Below are 23,447 nucleotides of genomic sequence, written 5' to 3'. Positions count from 1 at the left end.
TAAAATCGGGAGATCGGTCTATATGGGGCTATACCAAAATATGGACCGATACTCACAATTTTTGGCACACGTATTTGTGGTCATAAAATACCTCTAGATTTCAAATTTCAGGTAAATTGGACAAAAACTACGATTTCTATAATCCCAAGACCCCAAATCGGGAGGTCGGTTTATATGAGAACTATATCAAAACCTGGACCGATATAGCCCATCTTCGAACTTGAACTGCCTGCAGACAAAAGACGAGTTTGTGCAAAATTTCAGCACGATTGCTTCATTATTGAAGACTGTAGCGTGTTTACAACAGACAGGCAGACAGACGGACATCGTTATATCGTCTTAGAATTTCTCTCTGATCAAGAATATATATACTTTATATAGTCGGAAATCGATATTTCGATGTGTTACAAACGGAATGACAAACTTATTATACCCCCGTCACCATTCTATGGTGGTGGGTATAAAAATGATACTATAATTTTGTTTTTCATACCTGTACTTACCCATTTCATCAATGGTGTAAGGGGATAGTAAAGCACCCCCAGTTTGTTTACGAACACTATTAAATCCGGCAAAAAGCTGATAGTTCATTTATGCATATCGAATCGTTTTGAACCCTTATCGAAAGCAAATCACATACATGTGTCGTTATATACGTACTCCTTTAAATTTAAAATTTTGCAAAAATTCTTCAACGTACGTATTTTCTTCTTTTCGATTAGTAGGCCCATACGAATATACTTGCCGTTCTCAAATACACCTGTCATATCTGTGTGTGAGAGCGACATTCACGTCGATAATCATATCAGAGTATCAGTTGGCTATAAAAGCTACCGGTTTCTACTTTAGTACATCTAGTTTGTAACGGTACAACGCTCAAGGAGTGTTAAACGGGTTTCGACAACGACACACAATGGTTCGGCATATCTTAGCGGGTGTGCCGTTGGCACTATTGGTGCTTGCTGGTATTACACTGGCCGAAGTTTCGAATACACAATTGTCTGCTGGTTCAAGTCCTTTCAGTAGCGATATTGCTTTTCAATTCTTCGATATTGGTTCTCAACTCAGTCATGAACTTAGAAATGTGACAAACATTGAATCCCACAGAGATTACAATGATGAACAGTGTGACATTGATATTCAACGTATCATCAGTGGTCTCAGAAACTACAATGAATGGGCACTTAAATGTAAGCATACCAATATAGTGTCTTCAATATTATCAGACAATTTTACAACAAGGATTAGCGAGAAGCAGTGATAAAAGTGTGATTACATGAATGTTGAAATTATATTGCAATTTATACAAATGAAACATGTTAATGGGAAATAGACTCGTACATTTTGAATTAATAACGTACAAATATTATGTGTGATAAAAGAGAAGAATGATTCTTGTGAAAAACTAAAATATCCTTTACCCTGCAAAGAAAAAGTGTAGCAGTGCAGCAATGAAAATGTTTTTTTTTTTTTGGATACAGAATTTGTGCAAAATCATATCACAAGCAATGAAATCATATTTTTAAGCGCCCGCTCCACCGATTTCGCATGAATTCTTCAGATGTGATGCTATTTCAGTATTTCGGATTTCATTTAAAAAAACACGACACACAATTTTGAAGAAAGTAGTATGGAACTTTATGTTATGAAGGAAAAACTTAAAACTTGGCAAAAAGATGTAGGACAAAAAATCTACTTCAAATCCTATCGACCAATAATAGGAAATTATTACCAAAAGCGGGGAGAAAAAATAAAAGCAAGACCAAGTTCAGTTATTTAATTAGCGTTTATTTTACCATCCTTTGGGCGATGTGACTAGTTCGGCTAATGAGAATTCATTTCTTCCATGCTAAAGTTCTCCAGAGAGCGAGGATTTAATGCAAATTGAATAGTACTAGCACATATGTTATGTCAAATTCCATGTCAGCCGAAAAAAGGATTATTATACTTTTCAAATTAAACAAAATTAAATTTATGGCGAAATTTTACAAAACAAAGGATTTGTATATATCATCTCAAAAAAAACTTCTTGTGAAGTGAGAATTAATTTTGCCTTTAAAAGAAAAGTTTGGATGTACTTAGGAAGAACTGAGTTAGGAAAACGTCCACTTTTTCTGGTATGAACAACTATTCAATTATTTAACAAAATACCCTAAAATATCCAGGATAAATACTTGTGATGTTTTCTCACCTCTTAGTTAAGTTGTTGCAATCTCTGTGTTGAACTGTAAATATGGTATCACAAAGGACCAACCAACCACTTCTGCTACACAGAAAAAATATCACCAAAATATTCTCAATTAAAAAGTTAATTGAAGTTGAAAACCTTTTCAATTAATTGATACCTTTTATCGAACTAGAAACATAAAGTCAATGATTGAAATTTTGTACAAAACAAACTTTTTCAATCACAAAATTAATTGATTTTTTTTTTAATTTTTAATTAAATTGTTTTGAAACAATCATTTTTTGAATCAAACTAAAAAAGATTAAAAATAAAATTAAAAAGTGATTGAAATATAGTATAGCGATTAAAAATTGTTTCTTTTTAAATAATAAATTAATTGGATTTTGCAATTAACATCAATTAAAAAATTAATTGAAATTTGCCAATGAAATCAATTTTTTAATCAAGTATTTTAAAACTTAATTGGATCATATAATTTTGTGATTGAAAAAGATTTTTTGTGCCCCTTCTCTTCATTGGGTACTGAATATGAAATAAAATATATGATCATATTGCCAATTTCAAGAAAATCGACTAAAAATGTAAGTTCTGGTCAACACCTGAGGAGTATTTAAATAAATATTCGTTTGAAAAAATATGAAAATTTCGACTCTATACGTCTGTGATTATTGAGTAATCGTATTTCTGGTAAGTTATACGAATTGTTCAAACTTGTCTGTTCCAATTGTAGGATTGTATCCATGACTAAAGGACCCATAATAAATTCAAAAGCGGTTAAACCGATATTCGATCGTAGGTAATGTATATTCGCCTTGTAATTTGAAAAATTTTTGCATTAAAAGTCGATCATACAATATACATAAAAAGTTGGTTTTGGTCCTCATTATCAAAAAAATTAGGTTGTCCATATTAGATCTATGAGTGTTTATAGAGGGTAGTAGAAAGTTGTAGGTTATAAAATATTATCCAAAATATTTTCACTGCTTCTAATATCGTTAAAAGCTCCTAAATGCGACCAGCAAACATTGTTTTCGTATTATGCCTTAATTTGAGAAATGTCCTAATTTTTAGCAACACACAAGACATACTCTTAGTAAGATACTGATAAGATATACTCTTATATTAAAAACTAGTAGACATTGTCTATTATTTCAGTAAACAGTTACTGCTTTCCCTTTTTAGCAGACTTTTTGTTGTTTTAGCTGCTGTCTCTGGTAACCAATTTTTGTTTTTGCATGAAGGATTAGAAATATTGCACAACTTGTTTAAAAGAAAACTATATCGTACACCTCATATCAGATTAACATAGTGAACGTGACCTCGATGTCATAAAATAGTTCTTTGAATTGGATTGTAAATCAAATATAAAGAACATAATATGAAGCTATAAATGACCTAGGCACTATTTGTATTAACTATTCTATGACAAAGTTTTGAAAAAGATTTGTTCTTATCTTTAAATTTTATTGCTAGCCAAAATACGGTAGCATATTTATTGTACTTCGTTTCTTTTCAATTGCCAATATTAATGATGATAACACAATGTTTTGTTCTTTATGGATTTACCTAAGTTTTGTATTACAAACGTTTGAATAATAAGATTTATGATAGACAAGTGTTGATAACGAGTAAAGTATGAAGGAATTTCCAAATGGATAATATAGAAATTTTCAAATAGTTCGCATTAGAAAATGGATAAGAAAATATGCAATAATATCAAGAAATCAATACCATCTAATATGATTATTGACACTTTGAAGTAATATGATTATTGACACTTTGAACATTTGACTTTGCAGTGCGGATGATTTGCCTTATTTTTTAAGTTCATTTTTTCTTTTTTCTTCTGTGAGAGTAATTTCGTGAACTGCAGTTAAATAGTTCAAAAGGGCATTACATTTTCTTGGTTTTAAAAACGCTTTGTGGAAATCTTAAAATGTGGAGTACAATTTAGTTCAGTTTTCGCACGAGTTAGTTCACTCTTCCTATGAAACTATTTACTTTTTTGTGATTTAAAAAGTTTTTTTAAAAGCAAGAACACCTCATTTACTTTTTTTATAATTTGGAGTCTCAAACTGACATGTTAGCGAAAAGCTTTGGTAACATATCCCAAAATGAAAACGGAAGATATGACACTACACTTTGACACTATACTTTGAGGTTTCCAAAAAGCGTTGTTGAAGCCAGAAAAATGTAATCCCTTGGTGTACTTTTTAACTGCACTTTACGAAATTACACCTCATAGAAGAAAAATGAAATAAAAGTAAAAAAATCATTTGCGCCAAATCATAATTAAATCACAAAATTAATTGATTCAATCAATTTTTTAATTGAAATGTCTTCAATCACGAAAATGATAGTATCAATGATAAAATGATCAATCGCAGTTTTAATTGTGCATCAAAAAAATACTTGATTAAAAATATATATTTCAATCACTTTCTATAACTATTTTTAATCCCTTTTAGTTTGATTAAAAAAAATATAATTTCAAAAAAAATTTAATTAAGAATTTAAAAAATATATCTATAATTTTTTAACTGTTTTATTTTTCCGAGTTTGATTAAAAAGTTAATTGTATCAATTAATGTTTTAATTGAAAATTTAAAAAATTTCAATCATTGACTTAATGTTTCTAATTTGATTATAATATTAATAGTATCAAATAATTTTTTAATTGAAAGTTTTCAACTACTATCAACTTTTTAATTGGGAATATTTTGGTGATATTTTTTCTGTGATATGTAATCGCACTTTTCGCCCTCATAGAAAGAAGAATAATAGAAAGGCCTTTTTTACTAAGGCCTTTCTATTATGGTCTGTGGATCTCTGACCAAGGCATTGATTTTATAAAATTTTTGATTTGAATCATGTAATTGCACTTTTGCTCCCCAAAGAAATTCGTAGGAAGAAATTAAGAGAAATTCGGATATTAAATTATTTTTTTGTTAAGACGTTTTTCTTATTATGGTCTATTTTGTTCTTCCATTTCTTACAGACCCTGACAGTTGGGGTCGTATGCCCATGGGCTTATTGACTGGTCACACCATCAGCATGGGAAATTATGAAGAATGTATTGGTTTGACACGTCGCTTCGCCGCTGATGATCATGTGCGAGGACAATATTGTTTGGCCAGAGTACCAATTAAGGGTTTCTTTGATAAGATCAATAAAGATGAACCAGAAGTGAGTCGTGCCATCAGTTACAAACAAAAGAATCCCGAAATTTTCGAATTGGGCGTTTGTGTACCCAGCTCTTGTTCTCCTGAAAAGTCCAATGCTATCTTGAAATATGTTATTAAATACCTCTATAATGAACATATCACCGCAGAGATGATTACTGAAAAATATTGTGACATGGACGAGCCAATTACATTGCGTGGCATTGATATCTTTGCTATGTAAGTTTTAAGTTGGATTCTAAGATTAAATATTATCTTTAAGGCTACATAAAACTAAACTTAATTTCGTTTCGTGGAAATAATTTACTTTATTGCATTTCATTTATTCTACAGTTTCTTGTTTGTATGTATATTACGCTTTTAAATGGAGTTTTTTTTACTAAGGAGTACACAGAAAAAATATCACCAAAATATTTCCAATTAAAAAGCTGATTGAAGTTGAAAAGATGTTCAATTAATAAATTAATGGATGCAATTAAATTTTTAATTAACATAGAAATGAAGTCAATGATTAAAAAATTTTAATTGAATTTGATTTTTAATTGAAATTACTTTTTGATTAATTTTTTAATCAAACTCGGAGACTAAAAAACGATGATTTTTAAAAATTTCAAACAATCAATTTTTTATTCAAACTAAAACCACAAAGTCAGCAAAGAAAGTAATTGTGTTTTGCAATCAACATCAATTAAATTATTAATTGAACCAATTAAAAATTTATTTAAATTGAAATCAATTAAATGAAATCAATTAATTTTTTAAATCAATTAATTTTTTATTCAAATGAAATCAATTAATTTTTTAATCAAATATTTTTATGCCCAATTAAAACTGTGATTGATACTATCGTTTTTGTGATTAAAGACATTCCAATTAAAAAATTAATTTGATCAATTAATTTCGTGATTGAATCAGAAAAAAAATTTGTGTGAACACGTATAAATCCTTCCTTCTTCAATATCGTACTCTTATACAACGTATACAATTTTAAGCTCAACATAGATACAAGAAACTGACGTGAAAATCTCAATGGATCACAAAGAACTTAAATTAATTGGATCAATTAAAAAATTTATTGGATCAATTAATTTCGTGATTGAATCAGAAAAAAAAATTGTGTGAACACGTATAAATCCTTCCTCCTTCAATATCGTACTCTTATACAACGTATACAATTTTAAGCTCAACATAGATACAAGAAACTGACGTGAAATCTCAATTGGTCACGAAGAACTTAAAAACTTAAAGTAGCACAGTGGTGCGAAAAAAAAATATAATATCATAAATAATGAATATTCATTATCAAAAATTTCAAATAACTTGGTTGATGCACATGATTTTAATAAACAATTATTTCGCTAATACCTTCAATGAATACATTTTTTCTTCTTATTTTTCCAGTATCTTCTTCTCCTTCATTGTTTTCTGTATGTTGGCCAGTTCAATATACGATTATGTTAAAACCAAAAATGGACGTAAGTGTTTATTGATTAAAGAAAAATGCATTGAAATCTTTATTCATATTTTCTCTATTTACAGAACCCAAATCTCCCTTATACTTGTCTTTCTCCGTTCTTACGAATGCTCCCAAAATCTTCACTGTTAAGAAGGTCAACAATCCCAATGTAATTCACTGTCTTAATGGTATGCGTTGCTTCTCCATGATGTGGGTCGTTTTCGGTCATGGTTATATGACATTCTACGATTTGCCCCATATTAACAGAAATAATTTCTATACCGTAAGTTTAAGGAATTTGATATTTATTTTGATAATATTTTTTGCTACATGGGTCAACAGAATAGTCCTTGTCTTATAACATTGTAGATAAGTTTAAAACCCTTAACCTCCGGAATATCTAATTTATGAACAACTTAATTTCAGAATTTCGTCGTTTTTGCTGTCTTGTACGCACTGTCTCGTGCGAAAATTTAACTGAATTATGCTCCACATTTTGAGATCTCCAGGAAAGTTTAATGCCATGGTGTAAATTTTAACTACAACTCATGAAATTACACCCTCCATTAAAGGAAAATGAACGAAAATTTAAGAAAAAATTAATAAAGTAGAACTTCTGTTTCTCCAAATTTCGGTGATTCAAAATCATTTACCTACATTTGGGCATCGATTCTTAATATTTGATTTCCTTGGTGATCTACCCATCATAATCTAACACATTTTTCCCCTTCAAAGAAGAATATTTCTTTTAAACCCCCCGATTTTTTTTTGTTACCCGTTTTTCACCAAAAAAAATGATTCACTCAAAGTTCTATAGTTCATAAGCTACTGATACATATGTTCCAGGTCGGGGACTTTTCATTTGATCTGTTATTCATTTAAAACAAATTTCAAATTCAAAATAGATGCTTATTACACTTTAAAACTTTTTTTTTCAGTGGACTCAAACTCCCTATTCGATGTTGGTTCAAAATGCTACACTCTGTGTGGACACTTTCTTCTTTATGTCTGGCTTGTTGATGTTGTGGGGTGCTTTCAGAGAAATGGAAAGGACGTAAGTAAATGCTGACAACGTTTAGTGAGTTTGTGAAAATGTATTTTTCTAAATGCAGGAAAGGAAAGCTGGATTTGAAAATGATGTATTTCCATCGTTATATCCGTTTGACACCCGTCGTTGCTGTCGTTGTCTTGTACATTATGTCCTTGTACAAATACTCTGGTGCCGGACCCATGTGGATGAAACTTGGAACTCAAGATAAACGTTGTGAAGAGTCATGGTGGGCAACTTTGATCTATGTCCAAAATTATGCTTTCCCCTACAGCATTGTAAGTATTTATTATAAAAGAAAGACTAATTCCGATTTTACTAATATGTATTTATTTTCTTGGATCATCATTACAGTGCATCAGTCAGTCTTGGTATTTGGCTGTGGACACTCAACTATATGTATTGTCGCCACTCTTCCTCATTCCTTTGTGGAAATGGGGTAAGAAAGCCTTGGGCCCAATTATCGTCTTCGGTCTCCTCTGTATGGGTTGTACCTTTGCTACATTTATGTACAACGACTTCACCCTATTCCGTGTTGATGATGATCATGTAGATTTACGTCAACGATTGACATACTATCCCACGCATACCCGTTTCCCAACCTGGTTGATCGGTGTTATCTTCGGCTATTTCTTGTTTACTAAAAATCGTGGCAAACAATTCCCATTGGCGAAAAAATGGGTTATCACCGGTTGGGTTTTGGCTCTTGGTATTATGTTAACTGACTTGTGGGGTCCTTATTGGCGTATTCTCCCTGAAAATCCTGATGCCCCAATTATTGAAGGTGCTTTCTATGAACCATTATCTCGTGCCTCATGGGCTTGTGCTATTGGATGGATTGTTTGGGCTTGTTACAATGGCCATGGAGGTATCATCAACGATTTCTTATCCTGGGGATTCTTTACAGGTTTCAGTCGGTTGACCTACTGTATGTATGTCATCCACAGAATTGTTCAGTTGGTCACTGCTGCTCGCCTCCAAACCGATACTCACTTCTCCGACTACGATATGGTAAGTTTTCACGGAAAGAATTTATCATTTAGAATTCTCAAATATTATCATCTTTTAGGTTCTCCGTTGGTGGCACGATTTCGGTTTAACTTTGTGTGCCTCCATCTTTGCCACTTTGGCCTTTGAATCTCCCATTTTGGGTATCGAAAAGGCTATCTTCGGCCGTGGCCATGCAAAACCAGCCCCCAAGAAAATCGAACCTACAACAGCCACTGAACCAGTTGCTGCTGAAACTACAATCGTCGAAAATCCTAGCAAGGCATAAATCTGCTAATCTTAATTCATCTAGTCCCCCTTTTCATCATCCACAAACCCAAGATTAAAATCCCAAATCCAAAACAAATACATCAGATAATCAGATCTGATTTGATTACAAAAATAAAACTTCCATTTTTATTTATTAGAAAACCATTCATTTAAGATATTGGAAACGTATTGCATACGTTTCACATTATCTAATTTAGACAATAATTAAAATAAAATATTTATTAACACAAAAAACACAACTATTACAAACAATCATGCCTAAGTTATTCTTACAATCTAGAATTAATACTTAACAGTTTAGCTTAAAAATGTTTAAAAAAAGAAATACAATGTTTTGTAATGTAACTTTTCGAACATTCTAACTTTTCGAACAATAACAAATATTGTAGATATAACAAATAAATGTCTCTTATTGAGCGTTAGCATTTTTGTAAAGGAAAATTACTATGATATAGTTTCTGGAAGGTGGGAAAATCACTAGAGTGATTATCCGTAATGTAGATAATTTTACTAATAATTTCTAATGTGATTTGAATGATAAACAGCAATTATGTGTGATTAATCAGTATTTTCTTTGATATCAGTATTCTTATTGATAAGCCTAGTACTACACTCATAGAAAAAAGACTGCTGTTAATAGCAAACACTGGCTGCCGTTTTTCTGCAGGCAAAAAACTGTTATTTTAGATTTTTTTTTTTGCTAAAACAGCAAATAATCTGCTATTTTGTAAAATCAGACATACTGCTGAAAAGTCAATAGTTTGAAATTGTCTGCTGGTTCGAAATTATAAATTCTCTTCGGACTATGCGATAATAGAATTATAAAACAGTCGAATTGGACCTTTAAAAATATCAAAAATTGGAAAACAGTTAATAGTTTTTGATTATGCAAAAATATTAGTAAGCAAGTCGCTTTTTTAATTATGACCCACACGGAGATCGTAATTTACACTAAACCTCTATGAAAATATGGCCAGCAGAAATATTTGTTCTGGACTACATATATTGCTGCTCTATAGAAGTCAGATTTTATTTCACATAAAAATGACAAAGATTGTTGCCAGAACAAAAATGGGCCTTTTCGGAAACGCAATGTTGCGCTGCATCTACTGCGCAACACATTAAAGCATCATGTATCCGGCAACACTGCAAGCGTCAAATGTTCTAAAAAGCAACAATTAAGCATATGTTGCGCACACATAGTAAAAACAAAAAAGCAGTATTAAAATTTTAACTTGTTTGAATAATTTTTTGGTGTTGAGGTGGATTCCAATAGCACCAAATTAATAATAACATAAGAGCACGTTTGGACATGGAGGGAGAATTTGCGACAGGGAGAAAAAAGGATGAAATCAGGGATTAATACGCACACAAATATCATCCGGATATTGTTTGACGACTATAAAGTATCACAAAACTTCCTACAAACTTGTTGCAGTAATAAATTTCACTTTTTATACTTCAGTAGAATTGGCTGAGAAGTAATGTTCCAAGAAATATTGGCATTAATATATACTCAGACAGTCAACCTGCAATAAAATCCTTGGACTCTGTGTTCCTTAACTCAAAAACGGCCATAGACTGCCGCAAATCTCTCAACGAGATGGCTGAGCAGTACAATATTCACCTAATATGGGTGCACAGAAAAAAATTTCACGAAAATTTTTCCAATTAAAATCTTAATTGAGTTTTAAAAAATATTCAGTTAAAAATTTAATTGATTCAACAAATTTTTTAATTGAAATAAAAATCAATCACACAAATTAATAGTATCAATTAAATATTTAATTGGATCAATTAATTTTTTAATTGACTGTCAATCAATTTTTTAATTGATACTATCAATTCTGTGATTGAAGACATTTCAATTAAAAAATTAATTGGATCAATTAATTTCGTGATTGAATCAGAAAAAAATTTTTTTGTGTGTGCCTGGTCATAGGAACATACCGGGGAACTGTGAAGCAGATGTGTTAGCAAGGCCAGGAACTACCTTACATATTCCAGGGGAACTAGAATCTGTTGGTATGCCTCTGGCCACCTGCAAGCTCTTACTGCGTGGGAAGGCTGGTTGTAACGACACCAAGCAAATATGGCCCCATTTAAACTTAAACCGCACACTAGATATGCTAGTATTCTCAAGGCGTCAGATAGCACTCCTAATATCTGCTATAACGGGTCGCTGCCTGATAGGCGAATTTGCAAAAACTATAGGTGCGAAGTATAATGACTATTGTATAAGCTGTCATGACGTGGAGGAAAAGGAATCAATTAAACACCTCTTGTGTGAGTGTCCTGCTTTTTGTGTAAGGCGTAAGCGAATTTTAGGAGCATATAGCTTTAGATTACTGGCTGACCTGGAAAACGTTAACTTAAGCAGTTTGTTAATGTTTTTGGAGCAATCTGGTTGGTTCCACAAAAGTAAATAATGGAGAAGGTTCAGTGGTTAAGACTAGAAGTGCCCATATGTAATAGGTACTTTTAGTTAAATGTGGTATCACAATGGACTGAATAGTCTAAGTGAGCCTGAAATTTAATCGGGCTGCCACTTTAACCTAACCTAACCTAACCTACTTCAGTAGTCTTTTTTGTTTTTGAAGAATCATCTAATTCACAAATCAAATTTGTTATACATTTTTCCATTTGTGGTGTTCTTGCGTTCTAAATTGCAAACAAAACAAGAAAGCATCTGGAATATCTGATCAGCAACAAATGCGCAACAACATCAAAGTTGCTTAGCATTTGCAGCGCAACATTACGTTTCCGAAAAGACCCAATGTCAGCTATTTCAACTAATACAGTGTGATATTTCAGCAGAGATGTTTCAAAAATTTTTAGCAAACACGTTTGCTAATTCAGCAGTATTTGTTTGCTATTTCAGCAGAGAAAAAAGGTTTGCTGTTTCAGCAAACGGATGATTGTTGCAACAACTACGTTGACTGCCTTCCCTTTTTCTGCACACAAAAATTTTTTCTTTATGAATAACAAAAATTTGTTGGATATAAGAACACGTTTTCGTACGAAAAACTGTTGTACTCCATACAAAAAACGTTAGAGCGAGATCCTATTTTCGGTGATACAAGCTGATATTCTTTTTTTTCGCAAAAACTAACTTAGTACTGCAATACATGGAAAAACTGCGAAATATTTGCTTTGAACAATTTGCACTGAAAAATATGCATGCATATTAATTTGCACAAATAACTTAACAACCCTGTGTTTCACTATCTATATATATCTCATTTCGGCTTTAAAGTTGTCTAGCTTCAAAACAAAAAATTGAAAAGCTTTTGTCTAATCGTTCGGTATAAAATTAGTTAAATAATTTAAATTTATACTTCAAATTATCACTACAATTATTTTAAGCAAAATGAGCTTATCATGACTGTTCTATTTCTTACCGCACTGTACACCACACAACACACATTCTTCACACCTCCCAAAATGTTAGTTATTCTGGCTCACACGTGGGGCCACTTTTTTCGTACTTCTGATCGAAAAATTTAATCAGATTTTTTTCTGCAATGCATTTTATTTACAGATAGAACATATTTTGGCGGTAAAACTACAATATAATGGAATTTTGTTCAATAAAATATATCCTACGATAGCTGTATCTATACTTGGTCCGCATAGAAAAAATGTTCGTGTACATTTTTCAGGTCTGTGACGGTGTGAATTGTAGTCCAGAAAACCTCTTTAATTTAAATTTTGCGGTTAATCTATGACAATTTTTGTTTTGTAAAAGTCAATAAATACTTTTCCCTTTTTAGAAAATGTTTTGACTACTTAGCAAGGCTTGCCTGGTGTTACAACCAGAAAATTTCTCCGAGTGTATGGAAAATCTAAATACTTACGATTTATACCATCTTTACCCCAAATAGTTGGGTATTTTGATAGCTTCAATTTAATTGAAATGATTTCATTTCATTTACATTTAGACTTAAAACTTAATAGGCTGTCCAAAAAGGTTAAGAATTTTAAGAATTTTAAATAATGGGCCCAAGTCAGGCTGTACTTACAAAAGATATTATAAGTTTAACTTGAAACTACGCTACTTCTACAATATAAAAAAAGAAAATCACTTACAATTTTATATCCAGTCCTGCATGAAACTCCACGATGGTGAACTTGATAACTTGAGCATTTTGTATTGAAATTTTGTTTGATATTGAAATTCTAGGCGTTTCAATGCGGCGTTAAATGTAGGATAAGCTTATGGTACAACATCTTTAATGTATTGATTCTAACATCCAAATCAGGCTTAGAAATTTGTAACTATAATTTTGATAACATTGACATTTCTTTGGACATTTACCAATGCAATCAAGTGAATTTGGAAACGAACATCCTGCCAGCAGCTGTTACTTTGAAATATTCTGAGGTAGAATTCGTCCATTATAACTGATATTATTTGCTTATTCTTATCAAAAGTACTAATGGCTATTGCTCGAGCGTAAAGACTTTTCTATTGACTGATTTTCTAGATTTTTTGTGACTTACTTATAGCTTTACATGCTATTCGGCAAACACATCACATATGTTTTTTTCTGTTAACTTATGGACTACATTTTTTGTGAATTATAAATAGGACTACAATTAGGACATATACTTTTATAAAAACCAACTGTTCCACATTGATGACACTTTAGAGAAGCTCTATTTATACCACGTAGTTTGGCTGCTAGTTGCTTACTTGGAGAGGGTCCATTTATGGGAGCAATTAATTTTGTAGTAAGAGGAAATATTGAAGACGTCGTTGTGTTAATATGATGACTAAACGTTGTTGATACTTGCGCCAAAGATATACTATGATTAACAATGGGAGTCGAAGTGGTAGTGGTAGACGCCACATTTTGCTGAGGTATTGATATTGTTGGAGCAGGTACATCTGAGTTAAAGGAAGGTGGTGATGTGGTAGTAGGTGTTGTGGTTGTGATGTTTTCGGTAGTAGAAGGGTTAACATTGCTGTTATTATTGTTATTTGTAGTCTCCGCCTGCTCTGTCATACTAGAATCCTTGTTGTTGTTAGTGGTAATCTCTACCGGTTCTTTAGGTTTTTTGATAAACTTTTCGGGGAACAGCTCCATATGTCTTAATCTCTTTAAACAATCTTGAGCAATGTGATTATATTTTCGACAATAGCTACATCGTTGCTTCTTTGGCAAGCTTACAGCAACAGCAGCGCGAACTGCAGGGTGTGGTTTTTTACTAACTTCAGCTTGAATGGTAGTTTCTCCATTGAGTAAAAAACCTATTGTAGTCGTTGGAGTTTCCGTTATTGGCATAAGAGTAGATTGAATTTGGACCGTGGTATCACATAAATTATCACAATTCATTTCGGATTCGTCTATAATATGGTTAATTTGATTCATTATATCCACATCAATTTGAAAGTTAGTGTTATCATCTGCATTAATGGGTGAAACTGAGGCCGTACTAATAAATTCTTCTTGAGATTGCGGACTGGATATATCTTTTTCTTCAATTTTTACATGTGGCATTAAATCTTCTGTACGTCGAACCTTTATAACCGGTTCCTTATCATTTGAATTGGTAGAGTTTGTGGAAGTTGAACAAAGTGTTTCCACGTGGTTTGAAGCACTAGTGGCTACGTTCTCCACCTGTAGTCCCTTCGAATCGTGTTTTCTTTTCGCATTAGATAGAGCTTTGGTAACATCATGGCTTTCACTGTTCTTCCCCTCAGTTGTAGCACTTTTTCTACCCTTAATATTTAATATTTGTCTTTTCAATTCTGCTACATTTAGTATTTTCACATATTCCAATTTGGCTTGTATGTTATTTGGTAAAAGGCCAAAAATCATATCCAATTTATTTTGTTCATTTTGTTTTGGATCCGCCAGTTCACTTAGTAGCTCATATTTATCATCGATAAACTCCGTCTCTTCGGTATAGTCTTCAAATTTGTGCTCGAATATATCCTTGTATATTAAATAAGCTGGCCTTTGTTTGGTATATTGGTTTTGTAAAGCAGTTAGTGCTTCGCACCATGTTGTAAAATGACATTTCCTCCTTAACCACCATAGATGAGCGTGTTCCGTTAGTAAATATCCCAATTCTTGTAATGCTTGTGCATCATTTATACATTTTATTCTTTTATACGTTTTAACGTATTCAATAAATTGTTGTATTTTTTGTCCACCATAGGTTCCACAAAATCTAGCTGGACAATCTAATAGTGTATTAAAATTACCCAGCAAATTAGTAACGAGTTCATCCAAATTACATGTAGATTGATTATCCATTTTTCATTGATGTGAATCTGTAGGTGAATAGAAGGACACATTAATTACTATTATGTATTTTTAAAAGTACACAAGAAAAAAATCACGAAAGTATTTGAATTGAAATTGCTTAAATTACAGAATTAATTGGAAATAAAAAAATATATTTGAGGAAACAATTTATTGATTTCTTCGGTACTTTGAATTATTTTTTGTAATTGATTCAATTCAGGCAATCAATTATTATTGATTGATTCAATTGATCCAATCAATTATTTATTGAACTTCACTTACTCTTTCAAATAATTTTTTTGATTGATTCATTCTTAAAATTAATTATTTCTAATTTTGATGAAACAATTTTCGTGTAATTACTATATAGGGATGTATATGATTTAGCGCTTTCTCATAAGATTTCGTTTCTAATTATAGTTGGATTTTTCTTTGCATTAGAGTCACGATTTAAGGAACGAATGTAGAGTAACAGAAACGAGTTATTTCCAAAAAAAAAATTCAAATATATATCTAAATTGGAAATTCGGATAATTAACATTTGTATTAAAAACGTAATTACATTCTTAATGGACTTTATTTTCTAATTTGAATGAAGTTGAAATTCCACCATAGGATTCGTATATTAACTTCATCATTCCGTTTGTAACATATCGAAATATTGGTCTTAGACCACGGTTGCCACAATTGGTAGAATTCTACCAAAATATGGTAGATTTTTTATTTTTTGGTAGATGGTAGAATTCTTGATGCTTTGGTACATTTTGAAAAATATTCCTTTTCAACTAAGATGTACTTCAGTTTTTTTTTGTCAAAATTTTCTATATAAAATAAATAAATAAATGACTACATTTTCTATAGAAATAAAATTTTTGCAAAATTTTCTTTTTTATTATTTTGTTAAAATTTTATTTCTATAGAAAATTTTGTTTTTTTTTATAAAATTTTCTGTAGAACTAAAATTTTGACAAAATTTTCTATAGAAATAAAATGATGACAAAAATTTCTATAGAAATAAAATGTTGACAAAATTTTCTATAGAAATAAAATTGTTACAACATTTTCTATAGAAATAAAATTTTGACAAAATTTTCTATAGAAATAAAATGTTAACACAATTTTCTATAGAAATACAATTTTGACAAAATTTTCTATAGAAATAAAATTTTGACAAAATTTTCTATTTTCTATAGAAATAAAATTTTGACAATATTTTCTATAGAAATAAAATTTTGACAAAATTTTCTATTTTCTATAGAAATAAAATTTTGACAAAATTTTCTATAGAAATAAAATTTTGACAAAATTTTCTATAGAAATAAAATTTTGACAAAATTTTCTATTTTCTATAGAAATAAAATTTTGACAAAATTTTCTATATAATTAAAATTTTGAGAGCCCGATTCATTTGTTGAGATTAGTTGAAAAATTTTATTCTAAAGATAACCGCTAAACCTAATTAAGTTTGCATACTTTGAATGAATTTGAGTCAAATCGACGATACTTTAATACTTTCTTTGTAACAAATGTATTTGAACGTTTTAAATAAGAAAAATGTTGTAGTTTCTCTTTCACGAAAAAAGAAAAATATTTGGTCCCATAATAAAACACCTTGTATTTGTTAATATATATTGGTGTCGGTTTGTGTATTTAAGGATGAAATCTACATTATATTGTTTGACTTGAAAACTTTTATTAAATTTAGTACTTACATATATTTTTTAATAAAATTGGTCAAAAATTTAATAAAAAAAAATAATAATAAATAATTTCATAATTGTTTTGATTCCAACTTAAACCATAGGCTGACTAAACTACAAGAGTATCTAAACTAAAATAGAGGTAAAGTATGAAAACTACAGTGAAATTATTGAAGAAGAAACCAACAATAAATAATTAAAATAATTTGAAACTTTATAGCGACAACTGTTTACATGCAGTATGCATTATTATTCGTATGACTAACTATTGTTGAGCATTTCTGTATCCATAATGATTTTTATTCTTTTAGTTAAGAAGTATTCAATATGTTCTTCAATTCTTTAAATGCTAATAAGGCTGAGCCTTTGTTTACAATTTAGTATAAATTAATCACTAATTTTGCTATATACTGTGTTATATATAAAAATGCTTACAATAATTTTAATCATCTATTTTGTGATCTACTTAGTACCCGCTTCATCACTATCAATTAAAACTGAGGGTTCTTCTTTAATTTTTGATAATAACATGATTTCATTCTGAAGTTCATTTTGAGATTCTTGGGCTCCATCAATTAACTGAAGAATCGAAGTACATTCCGTTTTTTCCGTTTGTATATCTCCATTATCAGTGCATTCAGCTATTTTTAAAAAGACAATATATAATATAGGGTAATCCAATCCTATCGGAAGTGTAAAGCTCACCTGATTCTAGTTCCGTAATTAAACTTTGTAGCTGAATTGGAATCCTAAAGCACGTATGCCATTGGTGTCCACATTTTCTGCAGAATTTGCATCGAATTTTTTTCTTCTGAATAGCTGGATTTTGTGAATTTGTTTTGCAGCCATCTACATGAATTGGAGTGGATTGCATATTCTCCGTGGTAGGCAAAGAATTGTCCTTCGGAATGTTTAATAAATTATTTTCGTTCACATTTATGCCAGATGAAGAAATTACTGATGTTATTAATAAATTAGGAGTGTCATTTGTCTGCATGCATTGTGTATTTATATTGACGCCAGGAAGTTCTTCAACAGCTTTTACAGATGTTATTTTAAGATTATTCTCAATGTTTGGACAATAACTTTCTGACTCATCTATTATGCGATTTATTTTTTCCATTATATCCGTATATTCCGTATCGGCATTTGTAGAACTACCTGGTACAGCTAAGAGTGTCTCTCTAATGTGAATTTTTGGAAATCCCGACAAATTTAATTTTTGTCTGTGTTTTAATACACATTCCTTGCATTTGTCCAATAGTGTAGCATCAAAATATTCATACATAGCTGCCAAATTTTCTTCGCTTAACATATTACACATATACCACAAATGTCTCTTTCTCTTACAAAAGATACAGCGAGTTTGTTTTAAATCATCGGTAGCAACACTCTCGGACATTACATGTACTTCTCTCACCTCTGCTTCAACTTCTAATTTAATTTTTTTCGAAAGAGGATTTCCATCACTCTCAGTTTGTTTGTATCTTAATAGATATTCCTTGAACTCATCTCTAGATGAAATGGCTGAAAATTCCTTTTCTTTTTGCATATCGTTTGGCAATAATCCATAAATAATTGCGATTTTGCTGCCTTCACTTAGCCGACATTCTGGCAATTCATTCAGAATGTCATATTTTTCATTAAGAAAATCATCTATGGTAGGATAATCATTGTAGGTAAGCTTTAACAAATCAGCGAATATTGTATTTTCTGATCTTTGCCGAGAATATTTGAATTGTAATTCTGTCAGAGCTTCCTGCCATGTTGCAAATTTATTTTGTCTATGCGACCACCATGAAAATGCTGGTTCCTCCAATAAATGGGATAATTCTTGTAAGGCTTGTTCATCGCTTATGCCTTTGAAGCTTTTATAATACGTAATATATTCAATGAAGTGGTTTACATCCTCTTCTTCTCTGTTTCCCGAAAATCGTGCGGGACATTGCAATAATGTATTAAAATTCTTTACGATTTTGTTTAGTAATTTATTTAAACTATTCGATGTAATAACGTCTTCCATTATTTCATTATCTGTATTTCATGCTGTAAGCAGACAAATTTGTGGCATATAGATGTCATTGGGGTAACAGTAAGACAATTATTGGACTTAATAATAAAATCCACTTATTCTTATTACTAGCAGAACACGGTTAAGATCATTAAAAATATTGATAATTGAAATATTGAGGAGTCAATTAATGCCGTATATTTTAGTTATAATTTCTTTTTAAAATCTATATTTGATAATCTTTGAAATCTTCTCGATGGTCAAAGTCAACTAGTCGTATTTTAAATCTCATACGATGTGGTTGATACTTCGCAATTCTATCTATATCTGAATTTAAGAAAACTAAGTGTTTTTTTGTGAGTTTTATCCGAATCTGAACAGATATGCCTGATATTTTTTTTTAAATCCAAGAGGTGTTGCAAAGTTTTACATTGTCCTAAATTCGAATAAGATGAGATACTACATGCGGGTATTGTAAAAGGTTCCTGATAATTTGGTGACGCCGAAGACCGATTCGTGGCCGAATGCCGAAGCCGCTCGAAGACAGGTCATAGGAAAATTTTGTGACATAGCACTTATATATAAACCGATCTTCTGATTTGACTTCTGGAGCACATAGGTTAGGTTAGGTTAGTTTGATTTTGATAAATGGTGTAGCATTTTTGCCAGCCTGAAATTTTCATACGTCTTGCCAAAATTTTAGATCCCTAAAGAAATATGCAAAATAAGGCCATTACCATTCCAGATTTCGATATAACCTTACATAAATCGATTATTGAGCGCATAGAATCCTCCACATTAAATTTGGATCGAAGGTTTGACGCCCACAAAATCAAATTAGTGGTTTTTTGTTGGTTTAAGGCTTAAAATTGCACTTCTTGAAGCTGAATTATTATTATTATTTTTAATTTGTTTTTTTTTTTTTTTTTTATAAATACATATGCTGAAGATTGTTGGTATCTGCTCATATTATGACGGGGCCTTTTTATAGACTTATGGGATTATTTAGTTTATTGAACATTGGAACCAATTGTCTTTAAATTTGAAATATAGGGTTCAATTGGCGTCAATGTGGAATTTAGAGCTTTTTTGCACACATAAATAAATGAGATAGTTTATATCGGTCTATTTTTAGAACCCTTCATAATTGAATTACAAACGAGTGTTATTAATGAGATTCAGTTATATTACCCGGAGCAAAATTGGCTCGACTCCACAGCCCTGATAGTTACATGAAAAAATGATGCACAATGGGTGTTAGAAATGATTCGATTTATAGGAATAATTTTAGTTATAATTAGCTAATATTCACAATTAACTTTTTAATCAAATCAAACTCAGTTAAGAAAAATATTGAAAATTTTTACATTTTTGGTTTAATTAATTTCGTGAATCAGAAAAAAATAATACAATAAGTAATTAATTGCCTCAATTAAAAAATGATGATTCGACCAAAATCATTTTAATTGAATCAATTAAAAAATTAATTGTAAGTGCAGAAAGAAATCAATTGATTTTTTAATCAAACATACATTATTTATTTCTAATTAATACTGTGATTAATAATCATTTTCTTGATTGAAGAAATTTCAATTAAAAAATAATTGGATCAATTAATTTTGATAGTGAATAAAAAAACTTTTTTGTGTGTACTTTGTCCAAGGATCGTATAATAATTAAAAGTAAAAAATCCTGCAATTGGGCGAAAATAATTTATTTCGATATCAGGCTAACATGTTGTGACATCGATACCCTTTGGGAACATTTTTGTCCAATTTGTAAATATATTCATACAGGATCGACAATTAAATGTGATCCTCATTTGTGTTCTATTCACATATTTTTTTCCGGTAAAATTAGAACTATTGGACCAATATTAGCAAACACAAGTATTGAAGTAACTTCTCCCATAATATGGCCTTCGCTTCTTTATCTTTTTTTATCATTACTGTAGGATTAAAATAAATAATAAAATTACCACTGTAAGAAACATACAAGAACTCATCTTCTACCCAAATCCAATGCAGTCAAACATACAACGAAATAAAGGCTCCAACGAATATTTTTCAGGTGCCAACGAATTTTCTTGAAATATCCATGCAAATAACTAATTTTGTACCAAATTTATGGTTAAAGCGAACAATATCTGGGTAACCTACATAAAATAGCATCTTTATAACGTGAGAAAATGCCAACGTTGAATTTTGGTCATATTCAATTGGACCATTGTTGATTTACCGCTTAGACCTCGTTAAACATTTTCCACATAAAAGTAATATGATTGTCCAAACTATATAATCTTATATCAGCATATGGAATCAAAAATTCCAACAAATTGTGTGGGTCTAAATTTGTTACTTTAAATTTTCGGTTTAAAATCCCTTCTCCTATATCCAAAAAAATTTGTTCGTTTTTAACAAATTTTGCTAAAGTAGATTTGTTCCCTAAAACAAAATTCTAATCGTCCAGCAAATTGATATAAAATTGCGGATTGTAGATGCCCAAGACGTAAAATTGAGGTGATATATCCGCAAATTAATCAGGATTGAGAGGATGATTACAACTGGAAGAAATTCGTCGTAATCACAAATATTTATATTTTTGGGGATCGGGAACAAATTTTTCAATATTTCACAATCTTCCTATACACAAAAATCGTTTTGACGTGTCTTATAACAAATATATAGGTCCCACATTTTTTCTTCAGACTTTAGACACTGGTCTATACATCAGCATACAACATACTATGTAATTACTTAATCAAATAATAATAATTGTATATACTTATGCATAGAAACTTTTATTAGAAGGCCGGTTCATTTAACGCTATGGAATCACCATATACAAAAAAACACTTCATGACATTTCCTTTGTCATTTGCCACAGTCACATGTTTTAGTAGACAATCGAATCCACAAAATTTCTACTTACCTATAAAAGCTAATATCTAGTAATATTTTGCATGCATAGGTCACAAAACGTAAGGATATAAATCAACAACTTTATAAGAGAAAATTATAAATGCAATTTACTAATGCAACTTTATTGAAGAAAAGGAACAGCTGGTAATGTTGACGCTCCAGAGCGTTGCGCTGGCGCCAGTTGCGCTCTTGTCAAATCAACACGTTGTGGGACGTTAACACTAAGTGTGTAAATATAACCATAGCGATAGGCGGTAGGCGAACACTTGTTTACGTTTATTTCTTATGGGAAGCCAAAAATCCGCGGCGGAATACCGTGACAGCTAGCGGAGTGTCGCCAAATTAAAATCTATTCTAATTCCTTTGCAGAAAATTGTATGGTTTTACCCTCGCTTATCAAATTTTACTAGGCCCCTGCCAGCATTTCAAAGTTCCATTTCAACCTCATCGTTACCACAGACTCGTAAATGTCACTTCAACCATCATGAAAAGGTACATCAAAAAGTACATGCAAGTAATTTGCCATCCCTACTGTTAAAACCCATTTTTTTTGTGAAACGCCAAGCGCAACCAGCTTGTTATATTTTAATTAAATAAAAACGAAAATAAAGTTCTGAAAACATAGATTATACGCTTAAAATTGTGAAAGGTATATTGGTGAACAATTTGGTGATTTTCCAAATGGAATAAAGTGATTGTTTTTCAGATATTTTACAGACAGGCTGCTTCCATGGAATAAAAACACTGGTTGATAGACGCAGCAACATGTAACTCGCTACTTGTAACTCAACATCATCATTAATGCCAAAAATTATGTTAAATGTAATGTGATAGTGGTATAAATGTTATATTTTTAAGAATTTGTAAATATTTAATCAAATTAATAAATATCTAAACAAACGTGTTTTACTCGACCACAATGATTCTTTTACAACTATCTTAAAATGCACTTTTTCTGATTGTTTGGAGGGTCCCTTATTGGCGTCGTTCTAAATTGATCTATAAAGGCACCTAATAATTGCACTCATGCGAAACATTTTTGTAGTAACTTGGCGTGGTACAACTTCTCAATAGTGACGGCGCTTTTCCGACGAGTTTTTGATGTTGTTTTTTTTTTGTTGTTTTCGACGTAGTGGGGATTCTCAAAAGAGTCCCCAAATTCAAAAAATGTTGGCAGGGGCATTGTTGTTGCCTAGCCATGTGGACAATCTTATATCTTGAAATAACTTAACAAATAAATACACCCAGAAAACAAATTCGTTGCCTCAACCGAATTATTTGCCAACCGAAAGCAGGTGGTTCCATCAACTATCAATGATATCTGTCAGCACAACTAACATTTGGCAATTGTAACTGCATGGTAGTGCATTTTGCATTGGTTGTCGCAATCTCAAATTAATTGTTTT

At 31.0% G+C, this 23,447-nt stretch overlaps 2 protein-coding genes and 1 long non-coding RNA gene across 5 annotated transcripts; 2 read left to right on the top strand and 1 right to left on the bottom strand.

The window, feature by feature from the left end:
* Nucleotides 1-849: 849 nt before the first annotated feature.
* On the top strand, nucleotides 850-9,404 carry LOC142230645 (nose resistant to fluoxetine protein 6). Its single transcript, XM_075301284.1, has 8 exons — nucleotides 850-1,190; nucleotides 5,187-5,589; nucleotides 6,772-6,845; nucleotides 6,910-7,109; nucleotides 7,765-7,880; nucleotides 7,939-8,152; nucleotides 8,229-8,885; nucleotides 8,944-9,404. Exons 1-8 carry the CDS (start codon nucleotides 914-916, stop codon nucleotides 9,148-9,150), a joined length of 2,148 nt encoding a protein of 715 aa, XP_075157399.1. The 5' UTR covers nucleotides 850-913; the 3' UTR covers nucleotides 9,151-9,404.
* Nucleotides 9,405-13,596: 4,192 nt separating this feature from the next.
* LOC142230646 (uncharacterized) lies at nucleotides 13,597-22,204 on the bottom strand. Of its 3 annotated transcripts, none has more exons than XM_075301286.1 (3): nucleotides 22,052-22,204; nucleotides 17,815-19,155; nucleotides 17,084-17,750 (listed from the first exon to the last, which is right to left on the bottom strand). In XM_075301286.1, exons 2-3 carry the CDS (start codon nucleotides 19,130-19,132, stop codon nucleotides 17,572-17,574), a joined length of 1,497 nt encoding a protein of 498 aa, XP_075157401.1. In that variant the 5' UTR covers nucleotides 19,133-19,155; nucleotides 22,052-22,204; the 3' UTR covers nucleotides 17,084-17,571. The 3 variants fall into 3 exon arrangements, with proteins under 3 accessions (XP_075157400.1, XP_075157401.1, XP_075157402.1); XM_075301287.1 differs by lacking the exon at nucleotides 22,052-22,204 and adding an exon at nucleotides 21,905-21,972; XM_075301285.1 differs by lacking the exons at nucleotides 17,084-17,750; nucleotides 17,815-19,155 and adding an exon at nucleotides 13,597-15,435.
* A 400-nt stretch (nucleotides 22,205-22,604) lies between these two features.
* LOC142228326 (uncharacterized) lies at nucleotides 22,605-22,955 on the top strand. Its single transcript, XR_012720138.1, has 2 exons — nucleotides 22,605-22,690; nucleotides 22,748-22,955. It is a non-coding gene; the product is annotated as an uncharacterized LOC142228326 (long non-coding RNA).
* Nucleotides 22,956-23,447: the final 492 nt, after the last annotated feature.

Source organism: Haematobia irritans, chromosome 3 (assembly GCF_050003625.1).
Source record: "Haematobia irritans isolate KBUSLIRL chromosome 3, ASM5000362v1, whole genome shotgun sequence".
Lineage (NCBI taxonomy): Eukaryota > Metazoa > Arthropoda > Insecta > Diptera > Muscidae > Haematobia > Haematobia irritans.
The sequence above is the reverse complement of the archived record's forward strand: the minus strand, read 5'-3'. Positions and strand labels throughout refer to the sequence as shown.

Excerpts from the sequence above, each read along its gene's own strand:
- LOC142230645 (XM_075301284.1), top strand. The coding sequence starts at position 914 with ATGGTTCGGCATATCTTAGCGGGTGTGCCGTTGGCACTATTGGTGCTT. Across the intron at positions 5,590-6,771 it reads GGCATTGATATCTTTGCTAT|TATCTTCTTCTCCTTCATTG; the intron begins GTAAGTTTTAAG and ends TTATTTTTCCAG. Across the intron at positions 7,110-7,764 it reads ACAGAAATAATTTCTATACC|TGGACTCAAACTCCCTATTC; the intron begins GTAAGTTTAAGG and ends TTTTTTTTTCAG.
- LOC142230646 (XM_075301285.1), bottom strand. The coding sequence starts at position 15,418 with ATGGATAATCAATCTACATGTAATTTGGATGAACTCGTTACTAATTTG.